Here is a 19,901-nt window from a genome sequence, read left to right as displayed (position 1 = left end):
AAGAGGTCTGCTGGACAGGTGTGTCCTCATGCCACTCTTGCAGAGATCCCCATGTCTGGTAGAGACAGTGCTGGGCAGTGATGCAAGAGATCCAGCTTGTCTGTTCTTAGCTGCATCATGGACCTACATCCATGGGGATCTAAGAGAGATCCCACTGCCTTCAGCTTAGCCCCTTGAGCTGCCTCTGCCACTAAAGATACGTGGCTATGTTATAGGGACTGTAGGCAAAGAGTTTGGAAGGAAAGCACAGGCATGTGCCAATGTGCCTAAATACCTGGACCTTCATTTATCTTAAAGAAGACACCAAATCTGCACACCTAATGCATAGAACTTGTATTGTATGGTCTTCACTACAGTGTTCCGCAAATTCCACTGAACAGTAAAGCAGCAGAGATGGTCTCTACTGCCATGTAGAGTATGGAATTAATGGAATTAATAATTAATTATTAATAGGAATTAATAATTAATAGGATCAAAATGAATTAACAAAACCAGTTAATAACCAACCATGCAAAAACCCTGAGGTCTTCTGGGAAGGAAAACTCTAAGATGTTTGCAGATGCAATCCCTCAGAAACTCAACACTGAGTGGTTCCTTCACTGAAGACCTTGTTTATTGTATTTTCCCCTGCAGCTATTGCTGCTTCCTTCCAAATTTCCTCTCTGAAACTTCAACCCAGCTGGAATGTGACTGCTGTTCCACCATTACCACAGCCACTGGGCTAACCAAAGCAAATAACTCTATTTGCCATTAACTAAGAACTTTGAATCTCCAGCCAGGGAAAGATGGACTGCTCAAGGTAAGAAGACAGTCAACGTTTAAACACATTAGTGGATCAGTGCCTTGATCTCTGCCATGTGATCGGTACCAACCTGCATGAGGTGGTCAAAACAGACTTAATCCAACTGAACAAACTGAAATTCGCTGCTGCTCCTACAGAAAAAAAGGCACAAAAAGTCAGTAGGTTGTTAATTCCCTCATAATTGCATTTTGCCATTGAATTTTTTGTATAAAATCCCAAACCAGCCTTCATTACACAAAAATTTAGTGATTGTGAGAGCACTTTTGAAGTATTCCTGCCTGCTCTAGCTCTTCAAGCAAGAAACTAACCCAAATTTCTCCATCCCTATGGAGAGCAGCTAGCCCTTCCCAGACTTACAGCTTATTAAAATACCAGCAGAGCTGAGGCCAAAGCAAAGATACCAGGAGCAGTACCTTCTCTTCCTGAGACTGAGAAGCCCATTCCCACTGCAGGAATGGGGAGACTAAGGAGCTGTGTAGCTGGCCTAAGCCAGAGTGGTCGTGGTCTCACTGCTCCTTCCTGGCCGACCCCATGGAGAGCTGGTTTAGCTTATTACATCAACACCAAGTCTTTTGGATTTCTTTGTGCAGTTAATTTCCTGCACTGGCTCATTGCAAGGGCAGACAAGTGCTTGAGCTGGCAGCAAAAGCAGTCCCAGAAGATTGTGGTGAGGGATAGGGAGGAGAACAGAGACCCAGCAGAGCTTGCTGGATTTGGCTTAGGCTGCCGGAGGCCAAGAGAAAAGAGGAAGGATGTGTTGAAATCTTGGAGCATTCTTGTGGCAGAACTACCATTCCCAAGGCCTTCATCTAGTCCCTAATCCAAAGCATCACTCAACCAGCATCTCCCAGCCTCTCTACATGGAAGAGCCATTCTGTCTTTGGAGAACAAGCTCATGGAGCAGTTGATGTAGTGTGGCCACAAGATAACTTTCACTCACAATCAAATTAAAATTAGGCTGAAATCTGTTTATTTCTGACTTCTCTGCCATCTAGTTCCATGCTCCCTGCCAAGAGAAGGGACACCTTACTCTAGAGCAGGTTGCATAAAACCATCTCACTTCTTCTCCACTCTTCCATACAGATAAATAGAAATCAGTCATAGTGTAAGGATTAGTGAGTGATATTGGTTACTGAATATTAGTGAGTAATTGATGGTTATTCTGAATAATAACTAATTTTTGGCTTCTCCCAGCATGGGTTTCTGAAAATTGGTATCTACTTATAATAACTTTTCATCTAGATAAATACAGGCGGCTATCTCTGAATTGTTTAAATGACATATGAACTCAGGTTCTTCTGTCTTCTCTTACCTAGGTTTTCATAGGTGCTAAACAAAAAATAGCACATCCATACAATTTGCACCCATGTACACTCATACAAATGTATTTATGCACCTACATATGTATGTATGTGAGCAGACACATGCTGTGTATGCATCACCCTCCCCCTTCAGAGAGGCAGACCAATGCAAATCTCTCCTGCCCCTGTGCCAAGGAGCTATAGACTGTCCTGAGCTGCTTTCTCAATGTGCTATACTGTTTAATTTTGAACTTGTTTAAGCCTATCACATGCACAAACCTCTTTAAAGCCTTTTGCCTAAGAATATTTTCCCAGATTACATTCCTGACATATTCAACCTGTTGAGTCAAAAGGCTCTCTTGTTTTGCAGTTTTGAATGCTGAGATTTAATGAGATACTTGTCATAATTCCCATTTTCATTAAAGTTTTCTCAGGTGGGCTTAGATCAATTAATTAAGTTTATTAAAAAGTATTTACAACAGATTTTTCTCATTGCCATTATACGTTTGCAATCTGCAATCCTTCTTAACTCTTAGTGTCTGATTTGGCCATTTCTAGTACAAAAAGTATCACAACTAGCACAATGTTCAAACTACCAAGCTAGTGTTAGCTACAGTTAGAATCAAATATTGAAGAGCTAGATATAAAATGCACTGAAACTAACAAAGAAACAAAACCTAATCCTTCCTTGTGCCAACTGCATAGTCTCTCAATTCATAATCAAGTGAAATTAAAGCTTAATGAATTTTTAAGCAGATTTAATAATACAAAGAACACATAACTCACCCAGGGGGAGTCCTGGACTCACTTGGCCGATGTAGAAATACAGAACCACCGCTGCCCCCAGGCTGACAAGGGTGTAGATCCACTGAATGACAAACATTATGATGAGGGACACAATTGCCTATTGAAAAGACAAGGCTTGGGGTCACTCCAACTGAGATAGTGCACTGCTGTCAATGTGACAGCATTACCCTGCTGAGCATTTCTTTTTAGGTGTCTGCTCAGGGACGGGGACATAATCAGCGCTGCCTGAGATCATCTCTGGAGGCGCTCAAGGCCAGGTTTGATGGGGCAATAACATGGGGGGATGGACACTCCTGGTGCAATAGGCCCTCTAGGGAACCACATCATCTCCTACTTCTGAAACAGTCCACGGTGAGCAGTTTCTGGCCACATATCCATAATTATTATTATTATTTATTATTATTATTACTGTTCAAGATGATGACAAGCACTTAGAAGCTCTGTTAATTACTGAGCCCATAGAGTACATTGGAGTACAACCTCCCAAAGATACCACCACTGGAGAGCAGCCTCCAGCATCCATCCCACCCACCCACTTGCAGGACCTGTCCCCAGTAGTTGATTACTGGAAACCCGATCAGCACATTTGGAAAGTGGGTGTCAAACTCAATCTAAGGATTAAATTAGAAGGGGTTTGTGTGCTGTTCAAAGGTGTTTGCTATATTTTACATACAGCTACAGAATCCCCATCCATGAAGAAAAGTTCATTCATTATGCATATCTGACCCTTCTCCTGTCATCTGCCTATTAATCCATCTTCCCAAGATGAATTTAAACGTTCTCAGTGGCTTCAGGCAGAAGTTATTTAGAAGTTATTTATTCTTGAAAGTAACGTGCTGGGGGAACAGTCTGTTTTTATCCCTCAAAATGTGGAATTTCACAGTCAGGCTGCTCTGATCAGGAGTTCAGCAGTAATGAAATCCTACCCTAAGGTAGCATCAACTGTTTCATAAATAAAAATAACACGGCTCTGAAGCCGATGTCTCACTCCATCCCCCAGCAGGCTGGAATACAGAGAAAAGAGGGATCCGATGTTTTTTTCCCATCAGCCCCACGTCTCTAACTCTAGAAAAATTCTAAGATGCCAGACTTTGAATTTGGATCTTCTGTGTTTGTTTGTTTTTGGTCTTTTAAATAATGTCATCTGCCTTTCTCTTAAGTTGAACTAGGGGGTGCATATTCCTTTAAGTATTTAGTTGATGTAAGGGGGGAAACACAAAAGCCATTTTAAAATACTGTAGTGTATTTACACTGCATTAAATGATGAACTTCCTTCCACGTTTTACAAACACAAACCAATGCTCAAAATAAAATTACTTACACCAGCAAAGGAAACCCAGTAATTGCAGAATTTGGAGTAGAAGGATTTTTGAATTTGCTGAATTTCCAGCTCTAGGTTTTGCTGCCTTGTAGATGATTCTAGAGGATAAGAAGAAAGAAAGAGAGATATTATAAAGGAGCTGGTGAGTCAGTCTTTTTCTACTTTACATTTTCAGATTGCAGAAACCAAAACAGAAATTCTATCTGACAGCTGGGCATGAAAGCAACAACAACAAAAAAAAAAACAAAACAAAAAAACCAAGCAGGAAGGGAAAAAAAAGAAAGGAAACAAAGGAGTTTACAGCTCTGGTACTGAGTACATTTTAAGTTCACAAATACATCATCGTATGTGATGGAAAGCAAGGCACAGTTTCCATATTTGCAAAAGAAGAAAGATATAACATTTAATTGGCTAACATCGATAGAAGACTACTGATCTGAGACAACCGCCCCCACTGTAAACAGTATTAAATACCCACAGTGCCAACAAAATGAATTCAGATTCTTAGCTGCAGATGATGAATTACAGCCTCCTCCCGCAGCATGGGGATCATTTCATTTCGATAGCTAGAGCTTTAGGCTTGCAAAACTCCATCCCTCCTACCCTCCTACCCAACATCATGGCAAAATAAGTCCCAAGATAATACTCAAAACCTTTTTAATGCACAGCATTAAGAGCACATTTGTAGAATAACGAGCATGCAGTAAACAACCCTACACTAAATACAGTCCTGCCTGCTTTCCTGTGATTAATCTTCCATAGGAAATTACACTGGAACTTCTCCTGTGATTCATTACGATGAACTCTATCCTCACCTGTAATAAAAGATATTATTGCTATGAATCACCCAATGACAGTCCCATATAAAGCTAGTTTCTCGCCTGCCTCCAGGAGGACCAAGCCCATAAATCATTCCCCGTGAGTCCCTTTCCGGCAGCCCTCACCTTCCATCCCACAACCTGGGACCTCTGGTGCCTTGCTGCAGAGCTGCTCCCCATGGTCAGGTGGTCCCTGGTGATCCACAGCAGGCAGTGACCAGCACGATCCCACCTCACACTGCTGGCTTTTGGGTGGGGGCTCCATGGTCTCATCCCAGCCACAGTGAGCTGGAAGAGCATCGTGATCAAGATCCAGAAGAAAGCTGTCTTGTAACATTTGCTTGGCTGGCTTCTTTGCTTTTTTCTGTTTGACTTTTTGCATTAGATTCTCAGCGCCTTTTTTGCCAGCATCTGGCTCATTACGAAATGGTTTAAAAAGCTGGTCCATGTCTTTTCTGAACTCCAGCAAGGTGCCATTCGACCTGCTTTGAATTACTCCATCTGATGCATGGCTGGAGGGCCTGTTAAAAATCAAAGGCTGGGAAGACTGAGGAGGCTTAGTGTTTTCCACCAGTGTCTTGCCAGGTTTTTGCTGAACGTCGTAGCTCAAGGAGATCGAGAAATAGGAGTAGTCTACAGCAATATATGTCAACATGAAGTTGATGGTGACTATTGGAGCAAGAACGTTCACTTGCCCAATGAAGACGAAAGCCATGGTGATGAGACTTGTTAAGCAAATTGCAGCTACTGGAGTCTTGTTGGGTCCTTTCTATTGCATCAATAAGAGAAAATTATTTAAATTAATACCTGTGAGGATCCCCCCAGCTCAGATGTAACATGTGAATATCCCAGCAGTTTGCAGGTACCCCGTTAGTCATGAAATGTACCTCCACATGTACACAGCAGACGTTCACTGGCTTAATAAATTAAAGAACAGACTGGAAGCCAAGAACTGCTGAGTTCCCACCTCACCTCTGATCCTTCCTCAATCCTTGTCTTTGGAAAATTCATCCAGTCTCACTCTATATCTCCACGGTAAAATATTAAAGCGGCAATAAACCTTCAGAAAGATTTGTGGGGCCTATGGGAAGCTTGGGCTGTGTTCAAGCAATAAAACATGTTAATTACACTTAACTGTTCATTTCTAATTTCTCTACAGGGCCCTTCATTGCTGTCGGCTCAAAAGGCTTCTCACAAATTTTAATCTTAGGTCTAGTATGCCCTTCTTTGATCATTGCTAAAGAGCGAGCCTGCATGATGCTAACTGCCCATCAGAGCTCCTGTGAAAGCCCTTCTGAGATGTGGTTTGTCCCAAATGGGCTACTGCTGGAAAAAACAAGCTCCATTTCTAAAAGTCTTGCAGTTTGGGAGTTTTTCCAGCAGCTCACAGCCGAGAGGAGGCATCTCAGAGATGAGCTGAAAGGTGCTCTTCGAGCTCCTTTACACCAACAACAGCACGAGACAGGGAACATTTTCCATCCTACATTTTCATTTACTGCATGTTCTTCTCTAATAAACACATAGCTCAAATGGAAACTATTTCTATTTTCTCCACACTTACTTATTAATAGAAAAGGGGACCTTACGCCTTTTCACAATGAAATGAGAAATATGTCTCCAGGATAAATGAACTCGGTTCTCAGAAAGCATCTTAGGTATTAGAAAGACTTACTGAGATAGGGAACAGATGGTACGATCTCAGGATGCCTCTGGCTTAGGTTTAACGCTACAGAAAACAATAGTGTCCTTCACATTAACTGGGGTTACGTTGCCTACAACACTTTCCTAAACCATGGAAAAGAAGAACTGATGTGGAACAGATTGTTAAGGGCAAATTACACTTATTAACTCTCCAAGAACCAAATCAAGCCAATTTTCAAGGTAGCATAGAGAAGGAAGGGGAAGGTGATCCGCCTTTAATTTCTCACCTCTTTCTGAGCACTTCACAATGAGGCACCCTGCCCAGTGTTCAGAGCAGAAAACACTATGAAAAAACAGAATACTGCCGGAGAAGAGAGGGAATCAACTTTGCAGTCCTTGGGCTAAATGACTGACAGTTTGGCAAGCACTGCCACGTGGAGAACAGTCTGTTCTGGGATTGCCTGACAACTGTCCTCAGTAGCTGGAAGGTTTTGCTGTTGTTACCATTCCTGCTTCTCCTGTTGTTATTTCTATTATTCTTATTTCTGTTATTATGGCCTTATTTTTCAAGAATTACACTGAGAAATATAAAATACAGGAAACCATTATGTTTCCAAAATGAAGATATTTTAAAATATTCTTAAATTTCAACATTGTGCAATATTTGTTCTGCATTTATAAGCTGCTCTGAAAAAGCAAAACCACCTTAAGGTTCTCCCAGCTGCTCACTGCAGTTAGGTGCCTTGGGTTATTTAGAGCAAAGGAAATTTTTTTCTCCCTCTTTAGAAAAACGAAAATCCATATGAAATACTTTGATCTACATGCATAGCCCATGACTACACAATCCTTATTGGCTGATGCTTTGACCGTTCTCAGTGAAACAACTCATGTGAATGAGGATTACTTACCAGGACAAGAAAAAAGCTTCTTGCTAAATTCAAAGCAAGGCTTTGTTTAAAAGCAGCCCTCTAAATTAACCTTCCAAATCCATTCTATTATCTTCACAGAGTCCAAAAGGTACCTCATCCTTTTTTCTCCAGAGCGCAGAAACAGAATTCATTGCACTGTAATTAGTACTCAGCTATCATGTCACCAAAGAAGATAGGAAGATCTCAAGGAAAAAGAGCAGGAAAGAAGAAAAATAAAAGAAAAAGAGGAAGCTACCATCCCTTCAATTAGGGTGCTTGGACAAAGCTTTAGACCACTGCCCTGAAAGGAAGGGCAGAGAAGAGTGAAGTGCCTCAGTCACAACTATGATCAGCATGGGTTTAGATAAGGTGCTTGCAAAAAAACCACCAGCAAATCACACTCAAAGCTGTATCTCAAGCAATTGTCTTCCTGGAGATGTCTCAAAAGAAGCGGGACCAAGGGAGGAGGTCACACAGTCCAGGAAGAGCCGTCCATGTGTGCAGAAGGGACAGATGGCTCTAGGGGCAGAGCTGAAACAGGGAGCACAGACCCCATCCCAGAAATACTCCTTGTATCAACAGCTTCCCTTCAGGTTAGGTTTCACAGAACTTCACAGGAAGGGTCACTAACCCCACGTCCAAGGAAGGCGAGCATGGGCACCACGTTCTCCTGGGCAATGCACTGCAGGATTCGGGGCGCTCCATAGAGCCCCCCCATGCAGGAGGCCAGGGATGAGATGTACAGCCCTAGCAGAAACAAGAAACCCACCAAAGATACCTGGAGGAAGCAGAGAGAAGGCAAAGTCAATTACTTTGTTTTTCAAAGACCCACGAGTGATTTTAAATGTGCATTTTCACAGATCCCCTATATTTTACAACACTGCAGAATGATCTGAGTGGAAAAGGCAGCAATTTAACTGGTCTGTGGTATAAAGTGCAAGTAATTAATATGGGAAAATTACCCCATAAAAGTATAAAAGTAATTTAATACTGAACATCCTGTATCAACAGAACCATCTGACAAACTCACATCCAAGAAACTCTTTGTCACTTGGAGCAATTGCAGCAAAGCAGCAGCTATTAGATTCCACTTAAGTAACTGCAAGTGAGTTTATTTCAGGAGAGATCACTTATATACAGAGCACACCATACAGGAAAAGCTACCCAGGCTTCCAACCATCCAAAACAGGAAGACAAACCCCTGCATCCCAGAGGGGAAAACCAATCCTGAAAGAAAATCCGCAGTAAAACCAAATCAAACTTGCCACTTAAGCAAATGGCATCTCAAAAAACATGCTCCAAAGGATATAATATAATGACCTTTTTTTCCTGTCTTCAATGAGCAAAGAATTTCCTCCGGTATGCACAAAACTTCAAAACCTTTAAAGCCACAGTGCTGCTTACTACACAGGTGGTTTTATTGCCCTTTGCTAGCCAACACCTCCTCGAGCTGGCAGCCCAACTGGGCAGCACTACGTGTAGGCATCAAGTTGTGGACCAGGCTCAGCCCTCAACCCGCAAACACTGAGCCAAGACCAGCTGAAGCCCAACCTTTCTCAAGCAAAGAGACATCCTCACAAACCCTACAGTTATGGGCAGCTTCTACAGGCTGAAACACAAGTTGTCTATTTAAAGATTTGAGGGCTATTCTCTTGGCTTGCTAATAACAGGGTTTTAGCACAGTTTTCTGTGGGAATACTTGTTTTCACTGTGTTTGCCAGATGTATTTCAGAACTGTAACGGTCTCCTACTACTTGAACAACAGTGTTGCTTCTCCCCATGCAAATCCACTTGCCTTGGGAATTTTATCTTGTGGGACAGAAGAAACTTGAGGGGACGATTAGCAGCTATCAGCTTCCATCAGACAAATGGGCAGACCCGGGGTGCAGGAGTCTGACAAGCAGAAATTCCCCCCCCCCTCCAGAGAACTGGTCTGGTTTGGGCAACACTTGACAGAAAACAATCAGTAGTGCCAGACATCATATATTACTTCAGCTGCCAAAAAAGCTTGCATTTAAATGCACTACTTGACATTCAAATCAGGGTTAGAGGGGAAGAGTCCCTTTCACTGAGGCTGATGAAAGGTTTTGCTGTTGGTTTTAAGCACGGAGAGTACGAATATTTAGTAAGAAATTGGCACTTCTGGCTCATTAAGAAGGGAAATTACTGAATCTCATTTTTGTGTTTGCAAAGCCAAACAAGCACCACGGGGCACAAAAGCAGCCACTCGCTCACCTGCGCCTGGCAGAGATGCTGAGCTGGAATGTTCAGTGAGCAACGATTGCGTTCTCTCTCCAAAGTCATTCCAATACACAGGTTTGCTTGTAACCACTCAGAGAAGCCAAATGAGTGCTTGGATTGTTTCACTAAAGGGAGTTTGCTTTGTGTTTTGGGGGGGGAGGTCTGTTTATTTTTTTTTTTATATTTAACAGCGTTAAATATCTTCAGATTCATCTCCTGGGAGATTTTACAGCTTTTCCCCATGGAGGGCTTTGAAGTTAAAACACATTTGAAAATCTCTCTCTCTTCAGCTGGTTCAGTTACAGGTACTGTTTCATTACCATACTTTCCATCTGCTGCATCTGTCACATTTACTTAACAAAGGCATTATGTTAGAGGTAAACTCATTCTTTTTTTCCCCTGAAACAGAGGTGATGTTTCACCTTAGCAGGAAGTCATAGGAGTCCCACCATTAATTTGGAGCTTACTTTGGGGACTGGAGGATATCTAGGGCTACAGTTATTTGGAGAGAAAACAAAGCCAGAGTCTCAAACTGACATTTTAGATTAAAGTGTTATAAGTTAAACTGATGGATAACATCTCAAAAAATAACCACAAAACAGTGTCAGATACTGTAAACCCATGATTTAGTATAATGCTGAATAATAGGAAATTAGCCCTTCCATACGCCGTCTACAGTAAGACAGAGAGGCACACCGACATCTTTGCTCTCCTTACAATGCCTGGGTTCATTGCATGTAACCCTACAACACTCCTTCACTCACATACATCACCATGGAACGTCTCGAGTTCTCTAATCCAACTGCTCACACTGCAATTACAGTCTGTGTCATATGAGAACCCCAGCCTCGCTTGACTTAGTACAGACAAGTAGTGGAGTTCTTTAGAGATTTCAATTTGGCCCAAGCTTCCACCAGTGAGAAAGGATACATTCAATAAAAGACAGCATTTATCACTGGACCATATTAGCATACTGAAGCTCTTGAAGCTATCCGCTGAGTGATTATGCCACGATTCAGCATTATTGGATATGCTGGTGAATGCAAAGATATTCAAATCAATTGTGCACTGGTATGTGCACGGGGAAGATCCCTTGAATGTCAATGAGAGATGTGCACCCAAACCTCTTAGGATTTTGGAAAAGCTCAAGCATACAATGACAGAGAAGCTTCCCAAACTAAAAGCCCCATCACATAACACCTTTTTATATGCAAAATCAAGTTACCTTCTCTGCTATCATGAAGTCGTAGCGGAGAGACTGACGGGTGCAAATGGCTCCTAGCAAAAAGACGAAGACCATGTAGAGAAACCACCTGCAAACAACAAAACCAAACCATTTTCTCCAGCCAGACAAGACCAGTGAGAACAGTGCCCATCAGCAGAGGCAGAAGAAGTCCATGTGCGAGTAAGCTGGGTTTTCAATCATTCTGTACTGGCTGGCTCTGCATGGCAGGATGTCACCACCATGCTCATTACGTGCCCATCACAGCACAGTGGGGACAGTAAATCACAGCCATGGCGTGACAGTACAGTTCCCCTGAGGTAAGGAACCTGCATGTCCTTGATATGCACACAGGGGAATGATCCAGCCATGCTGTATGCATGTCCCCTCATTCAGGGGGCAATGCCAGGTTTACCACCTCTGTCACAATCCTCCTTGGATATCTGTGGCTGTTCCATTGGAGGGATAAGCCAGGTTGCCTGCAAAGTCCAGGCAGCAGAGGTGTGAATTCCCTGCTTTAAAACAAAACGAGCACCAGTTGCAGTAGGAATTCAACTATGTCCAAAAAATCCCTCCTTTCTGCCTCAAGCTGGGTATGCAATTAAACATAATATTTTCAGAAGTAGCTTAATTGGCAATGAAAGCAGGAAAGGACCTACTGAGGTACTTTTTAATACATAACATTGCATTACTTCTGGAAAGCAGCATTTCTCAGGGGGAGAGCTCTGCTTCCCCGGCTTTGCAGTCACACAGGTCATTTCATCATTTCACCACTCTTGGCCTCATTTTCACCGATTAGAACAATTACATTTTCTTTTTTTCCAAAGACAGTGCTTTGAAATCAGCAGCAATAAGAGACAAAACCACATGCCACAGGCCTACAGAAACTTTGCATGCCACTTGGGGACAGCCAGGCTGCAGTGGCATAACCACTCTAGCACCAACACACATCCCATCCAGCAGAAGAAGCCGAAGATTGAGGAAGGACTGACTGTATTCATGTGAACAGATCTCCTCTCAAACCCACCCAGAGTAGGTGGTGGTAATGGATGAGAATTTGAATGAGAGCCAGACGTTAATTTTCCAGATGGCTGAGTAATAAAAGGTTGATGGGAATATGAAATAGATTGGTCACATCCAGGGCAGGCTCCAAATAGTAAATTTTCCCCAGCCTATTACTTACGAGGTGCCAATAGCAGCCAGAGACCCCAGGGGAATGTTGGTAGCAGGCTTCTGGAGATCTCCACTCATATTGAACCCAGCCATCACACCTATATTTTGTAGACATAAATACAATTTCGAGTTAATCCAAGTTATAGCATCCGTGACATATATTCCAATATGCAACATAATTTAATCAGTCACTTAATCGATTACTTCAGAACAGTAACTAGATCATTTCACTGCACTGCCAGTGTAGGGTTACTGCCTCCCATTGACTGCTTGGTAAGTAACTGCTCCTGTCTCAAGGGAAACGAGCAATGCTTACACATCTACAAAGAACTGTTTGTCCATCTTGAACAATGCCGGGGGGGTGGGGTGAAGAAGCAGAAATCCAAACAAAACCCATCTTATCTTAACGCAAACATGATAGAAAACGGTGTCACTAGATTGTTGGAAAGAAAAATGCCACTGTTCATCACAAGCTTGCATTCAGCAGGTTGTCCTGTCCCACCAGCCCCAGTCAGTCAGAGCAGATCAATTGCAGGTGTCTGCATTCACGAAGGACAACCACTAAAGCAGCTTTTAATGTCTGTGTTCAATGACTTCCCCATGCATTTACCAGAGAGAATTGGGATATGCACGTAGGTGGCAGTTTCTAGCCTTGGGCTCTTCTCTGCAAGCATCACTCAAGGCTCTGGGCTGGCATTATCTCTGCCGTGCAGATAAGGAAACGGAAGCATTGAGCAGGCCAGTGATTGCCCCAGCATCACAGAAAACACCTGGCAGAACTAACAATAAGCACTGGAACATTGTTTTAGGCCAGAGTGTAGGGTATTGCATGACCAGTGACAGTCCTCAGCTTAACAAATCACCATCTAAAGTTGCAAGAAAGCGAAACAAGAAGGATCAAAGGATTGAAAACTCTGTCTTAGGGCTGGGAACCCCAGCCTGAAAAGGGTTAAGAGACTTTACTCACATTTGAAGAGAGAGTCATGCCAGACTTGACAAAAAAGTGCATATTTTCTCATTAAATTATCCCCAAATTTCTCCCAGAATACTTGAGATATCTGCTATAAGTAAATTAAATGCCTGACTTAGAATTCCAATGAGAATTCAGACGATCTGAAGGCAGGACAAGAGCCTCCCTAGGACACTCATTCCTGCCCATTTCTGTCCCAGGGAGGAGTTTCTCAGCAAAGGACAGTCAGTTTTGCAACAAATCCTGCAGCAGAGCAGATAAATCGCAGCTCAGCCAGATGGATGTCTTCTCTAAAGGCCTTGCAGGGCTACAGATGGATGGCCACCAGGGAGCCATGGTTGTTGCTAATCAGGGATCAGCAGCTCATCTGCCTGCTCTGTCCCAGGCTTTCCTGCACGTTTTCATTGCTCCATGTCCCCATCTGCTAAATGGGAATTGTAACACTTTCTCTCAGCACGCTAATGAGCACAAGGCACTCACATGTTGCTGAACACACCAGCAAAGCATCCAGCACTTCATTTATTTTCTTTTTCTTCCCCTTGATCATCTCAGGCCCACCCAGCAGCCATCTCTTTCTGTCATCCTCTCCACCAGAACCTCAGTGCCCTGGCTCTTTGCTTTCAGAGAAGCTGTCTTTCAGATTCAGATCAGATTCAAATCCCTGAGACTTACTGAAAACTTTAAAAATCAAACTGAGTTGCTCATTTTCTCCTGGAAGGCTGCTCTGTGGATGTAGTTCTGAGTAGCACTGGTAAAAGCCCATCAGCTGGTGTACTTTTCCCCAGATGAAGTTTCCAAGTGCTGTTCAAGCACTGCTCCTTTTTCAAGAGTTATACAATAGGCTTAGCTGGAGGACAGAAAATATAGGAAGGCAGAAGTCCACAGAAACAGTCAAAAACATCATACTACATGGAGCATCCATGAGGTACTCTTCAGTGACACGCTATTCTGCATTTCAGGGGTAAAGCAGAAAATGCAGAATACCCTGCATTTTTCTTCCAAAGGGAGCAAGCTTTTGTCAGAAGGACAGCTGCTAATCCAATGTGCCTCCTGGCCAAGTTTCCCAAACACTTGGCACCACTTCTGTATCTTCCAGCTCAAGCTTGACTCACCTTCTCCTTATCCAAGCTCTTACCTCAGCAAAGCACTGAGGAAACACCAATATGGTGTTTTCTGGACCAAATATGAAAAAAAGTTGAAGGTGTGAAGTCACTTGTACAGTGATGCCTGCAGGGCCCTGACTACCCCACTGCCTCCCTTGCACAGACTCACACATAATAAGGTGCAGCCCAAGATGACCTGCCAGAGCCTATATACACTGCATCTTGAGATCAATGACTGACCTCGTGGCTAGGGGTCAGACCCAGACCAGTGCAGGATCTCCAAGGTCACCAGAGTATCACAACCTCCTTTGACAAAGGCCAAGGTCACCACTACAAGATCCAACATAGCATTGGTTTGAGTGGCTGAGAATGTCTGTCTCCTCCATGCTGACTACTCCCAGACCTGACAGGATGGAAATCTTCTTGTGTAGAAGTACAGACAATGTAAAAGTCATCTCTCTACCACCAGCCAAAAAGTAATTATCCAGATAGGGTGCCAGCTGCCGAAGAGTAGAACTGAGAAGACCTTGTGCAAGCAGCAAACTAACCACCCCACTTCTCAATGAAAGGACAACCCAACTCCTTTCTAACAAATTAAAATAAAAGAAATTGAACAAACTCCACTATCAATAGCTTTGGTCACCCCTTGCCAAAGAGTGATCTGGGCTGGTTTGCAAGACTAGCTACTAAAGAGAAGAAAAATACGTGCACTTGCACATAAAATCCAACCAAGTAGAGAAGTTGGGACATTTCATCCTCCAGACAGATCTATTCCATAAGGAAATGGCCAATCCCTTTTGAACTCAAGCAATCCTATCTGCAGATTGTCTACAGAGAAAATTATCCACCTCTCTGTTTCAACGAGATAGCAGGCTGGATTTTCCACACTAGCTATTATCTCAGAGAGCGGCAGATAATGACAAAGCTTCTGGACAAGGAAGCATGAAAACACAGTCAGCTCAGCCAGGAAATTATGGCTGAGACAGTCTGTACATTGCTGCTATTCCCAGCGTAATCCTGACCTGGGAATCATCCAGGCAGTGGATACGTGCATGAAGAGACCACCTACACTGTACATTAGACTTAAGCATCTGCTCCACCAACCCTGGCTTACAGCTCTACCAGCTATTGCTTATAACTGTAGATATGACTGCCTGCAAACTGCCATTGTATTGCATTTTCCAGAAATATTACTATAAAATGTGAAAGTTTGTGGTGTTTAGTTTGGTGTTTTTTTTTTTCCTTCAACCAAGAGATGAAGAATGGAAAATCTGAGATTGGAATTGCAGCTGATTGTTTAAAAGGGCCAAATTCTCCACTGATGTAAGCTGGCATCTCTCCACAGACTCCAGTGGAGTTGTGCCAATTTACATCATCTGATAACTTAGCCCAAAACTTCTAAATCTATTTGCTGTCATTTTGCAAGTGCCAAATATGCTTTATTTCAGAACTGGTGTCAGCACAACGACATTTTCCAGTAACACTGCTCAAACATCATCTTACTTTCTCGTATCACACGATAACACACTTCTTTCATTAAGCTGAAAACCTTTGGAATCTGGTAGAAAAGAAAATCATTCTCTGCACAACACTAATGCTTAACTTCATCTTGAAGCTGCACTGGCAGTTGTGTGGCTGCTGAAGAACTGCATGCATTTCTGTGGGCAGGCAGCTGCTGAACCTCCTTCCTCATACACATCCCCGCTTAGATGGGGAGCTGAGCTGATGGCTTCAAGTTGTGCCAGGGGAGGCTCAGGTTGGATATTAGGAAATATTTCTTCTCAGAATGAACGATGATGCAGTGGCACAGGCTGCTCAGGGAAGTGGGGGAGTCACCATCCCTGGAGGTGTTCAAGAACAGGGTGGATGTGACACTGAGGACTGTGGCCTAGAGAGGTCACAGGCATGGCATGATGGCTGGACTGGAAGATCTTAGAGGTCTTTCCAATATTCATGATTCTATGATTCTAAGTGTGGTTGCCTCTGACTTAAAACAGAAAATCTGAGTTGTCTTCTTCAACAGCTTCCAGAGCTATTTCTGATGGAAATAAACAACTATAAAGCACTTTTTGCCGTGTCTCCTAGAGACCAGACTGAAACCAGTTGAATTCAGATAAAAACTGCAAAGGGAGAATAAAGGGTTTATCCTGAGAATATCAAAATAGTTTCACTTCAAAAGAACACTTCATCTCAGAAGGGCCCAAACATCTTGTCTCACAATTTCCTAAACACTTTAAAAAAACCTTTGTTATTAGAACAGCATCTTAAATTGCAAATCAACATATGCTAAAAATTAAAAAGAATAAACAAAACATTTAATAATAAAAGCTAAACCAAATACCATTTGGGGTCAAATTAGTTTTTCAAAGCAGCTCAAAGCAGCCCCCCACACTGAACAGCAAATTGCTTGGCTGAAACTTTCCTTGAATTGAAAAACTTAATGCATGGGATTGTGCTGCCATTGCTTTGTCCACATCACCAAGTGGGTTCCAGAAGAAGCAGAAACTGCTTTGGGATGGTGCAGGGAATGGTTCAGGAGGACAAAGCAGAGGTGCAGCTGGGGGTGACGTTCATGCGTCCTTGCCATTCCTTTCCTTTCTGCCCTGCAGAAGAGGCCTGGCAATTGTGTGGCATCTCTCCAGCCCGCTATTAATGCTGTTGCCAAAACTATCCCTGCAATGTCACCTGGAAGCCCGCAGACCGCCTGTGCTGCTGGGCCTGCTGCCAGGCAGGGTAGAGCACCCTCCTGTCCTCCTGCCTGCAATGCAGTGGGCAGCAGCTTTCTGCAGAATGTGGGGCACCAGGAAAGCTGGCATCCCCTCTGCAGTACTGAGCCTCCATTTTGGGTGAGGATTCAGGCTAAGACATTGCACCAGCTCTTGGAGATGGGAGCTCTGAAGTTGCACAGGGCTCTCAGCTGTGATTTGGAACAGAAAAGTCCTGACTCCCATCTCTTGCCTTCTTAATCTTTTTTAATCAGATCACAAGTTCTCCCATGTAGCACTATGTTTTCTTTCACAAGGCTCCTAAGCACTGCAGTGCTATAAACAGCAATAACAGGAACAATGGTGGTGTTATACGGTACCACTGGCACTGCTGCTCCAAAGCAACAATTTAAATCCTGTAAATAACCAAACAATAAAAAAGAACACATGAAAAAGCTCTGCAGTAACCAAAGTAATTATACATCAGCCCAAACCGTGTTTTCAGAGAATATTTAACATTACTACTGGTGTTACAACCGCTAACTAATAATGCAACATGCTGCCAGGACTTCAAATAAATTATATCTGTTAGTTTTGGCCTTCATCCTAGCAGCCAGGTATTAACAGTGATGAAGAACCATTTAATATGGTTAATCATGGCAATTTTCTGCACAGCTTCGTCATAACTGTTCCTTCTTCTGTGATCAGAGAGCTGGAAAATCCTGCTTTCCTGCATCATAGGCAGGGCTCTGAAGAAGGGCTCCTTCTGTGGCTGGGGGACTTGCGTGGGTAAGACCAAAGCAATAAGGAAGAGGGCAGCAGCCAACTGCTCCATGGTGCCAACAGTTTGGGCAAGCAAATTTTTCAGGAGGAAGCCTATCTGGAGACAACAGCCAACCTGGTAAGCTGGGAGACAGGATTACAAAGCAAAAATTGAGATCCTGCTCTAGGTACACCTGACAAAGTGATTCTGCTAGATTATTTCTCCAGCTCATCTGCTTCACAAAACCTTTCAGTTTCTCTCCCTGTACCGCAGCAATTCCACTAACAACTTTCAGCTAGTTGCTTAGAGCTAATCCTCTGCAAATTCATCCTATAATCCAAGGATTCATTGCTATGGAAACTGCTCATGATCGGTACTTTTTATTGCTTAAAAAACAGCATCAACAAAAGGTATTTTAACTCCAACTGATAGCTATTTCATTCCCACTGGAGAGTACCAGCTGTGGAGAGGGGACATCGATCTTCCTCTTAAATTAAGGGAAGGAATGACATAAAAGCATGAAGTTACACTTAATGAACATGAGTCCTGCTGTGTGGGTAGTGCAGAGAGCGGTAGGTCAGCATCCTGGGTGCTGGAACCAGCCCAGCTCAGCCACCAAGAGTCCTCCCATCCCCTTCCCTCCCTTCCAGCACAATCTCATCACAAGGCTTATCTAGCAATGTGAATCATCTGATCATCACTATTAAAAAAGCTTGGAACTCTGTGGCCCCAAAGCATTGGCCAAGATTGCCTAATCCTTGGAGGGGAGGAAACAATGCCATCATGTCAACCCATAGGCTTGACAAGCAGCCTGGAGAATCTCCCCAAGAGATGTGCCTGTAGAGGAGAGGATAAAACTCACCATACCTGTGGCAGCTGGGAAAAACACTCCAAAAACAGTGAAGAAGGACTCCCCCTGGCTGTAGTCTGGCAGCGTGTTGTTAAATAAAAGCTCTTCAGAGTAGCCAACGAAGCCGTGCTCTGCAAACACAGGGAGGGAAAGAGGAACACCTCAGCCATTGCATGGATGGTGGGAGAGCCAACGACCCACTCAGTCTTGGATGACAGCCCCCCCACCCCCAAAAAAGTGTGACAGCAGTGGCTATTTCCAGTGGCTGTTTGAAATGGTGAATGTCAAGTTTTTTAGTGGGGGAAGAGGTAAGCATGGTTAAATGGGAGCCAATGCCAGGCAAAGCCATGGGTGGCAGTGATTGGCACAGCTAGCACATCTCAGCTGTGCTGCCCCATAGCGAGTCCTGCCATCAAGCATCTTTCCATGAAGCCTGCCCACCGAGGACCATCACAACCCATGGGTAGTAAAGATAACTTAGAAAGCAGGTTAAGGAATTAAAGATACATATACAAAATGAATAATTCTATTTTCAGCAGGCAATGCTGCTTTTTAACAGAGTATCTTCTGTTGTGGAAACATCTCCTCCATATAAGCACTCCAAATGCTTGTGATTGCAGAGGAGGGAGGCGAGCAAAACTGGTTTATTTCTTCTTCCAGCCACTACAATTTATTTCCACAAGACATGTGACTGCAATAACTTGAATTTTCTCATTAGCAGGCAGGATGTTGTTTATGGCTGCGCAGGGTGACAGCCAGAAATTTAAAAACTACTCCATCAAAGCTGTACCATGCCTCAAAGGCAGCATTAATGATGTTTGGACAATAGATTCAACCGGAAAATTAATCAAGAGTTCTGAACACAAGACACGTTCGTTTAAAGTGTCAGAATACAACTAACCACTGAGCTTTGAAGTTGCCACAGAAAAATCCTATAGATAATCAAAAGCTTCCTACTACATCTGCATTCATTGTGTTGCCCAAACATGGATGGATCTCCTGCTGCCAGGCTTTTAGCAGTTCCAGTCATCTTCACAAGGAACAAGCTACAGATGAGACTTAAAGGGAATATGTTCAGTGCAACACCCTGACCTCTGGACCTCACAGAAGTCTGCATAAACTGCAGCTTCTGTAGAAATAAAGGGGGAATTTGTGTACGTTGTACATTCCTGCAAAACTAGACCCAGACCCTTTTTTCAGTCAAAGCCCGTACAATCTTAACTGGAATTTGTGCCCACAGCACAAATGCTGGCTGCAGAACTTCTATCAAACTCCT

The 19,901-nt window shown here is 43.2% G+C and overlaps 1 protein-coding gene across 3 annotated transcripts in view; it reads right to left on the bottom strand.

Moving 5' to 3' along the window:
* SLC12A8 (solute carrier family 12 member 8) overlaps positions 1–19,901 on the bottom strand; it is a 48,514-nt gene that overhangs the window by 6,627 nt on the left and 21,986 nt on the right. For all 3 annotated transcript variants that reach the window (XM_031590663.2, XM_090143640.1, XM_090143641.1), the window contains exons 6-13: positions 18,643–18,756; positions 12,245–12,332; positions 11,065–11,152; positions 8,230–8,376; positions 5,176–5,818; positions 4,232–4,329; positions 2,890–3,007; positions 873–933 (exon numbers count right to left, since the gene is read on the bottom strand). In XM_031590663.2, coding sequence (XP_031446523.2) covers positions 873–933; positions 2,890–3,007; positions 4,232–4,329; positions 5,176–5,818; positions 8,230–8,376; positions 11,065–11,152; positions 12,245–12,332; positions 18,643–18,756 — 1,357 coding nt within the window. The remainder of the gene's footprint in view (positions 1–872; positions 934–2,889; positions 3,008–4,231; positions 4,330–5,175; positions 5,819–8,229; positions 8,377–11,064; positions 11,153–12,244; positions 12,333–18,642; positions 18,757–19,901) is intronic.

The sequence above is a fragment of the Phasianus colchicus genome, chromosome 7 (genome assembly GCF_987193195.1).
Source record: "Phasianus colchicus chromosome 7, bPhaCol1.hap1.1, whole genome shotgun sequence".
NCBI classification, from domain to species: Eukaryota; Metazoa; Chordata; class Aves; order Galliformes; family Phasianidae; genus Phasianus; species Phasianus colchicus.
This window is presented reverse-complemented; position numbering and strand designations above follow the sequence as displayed.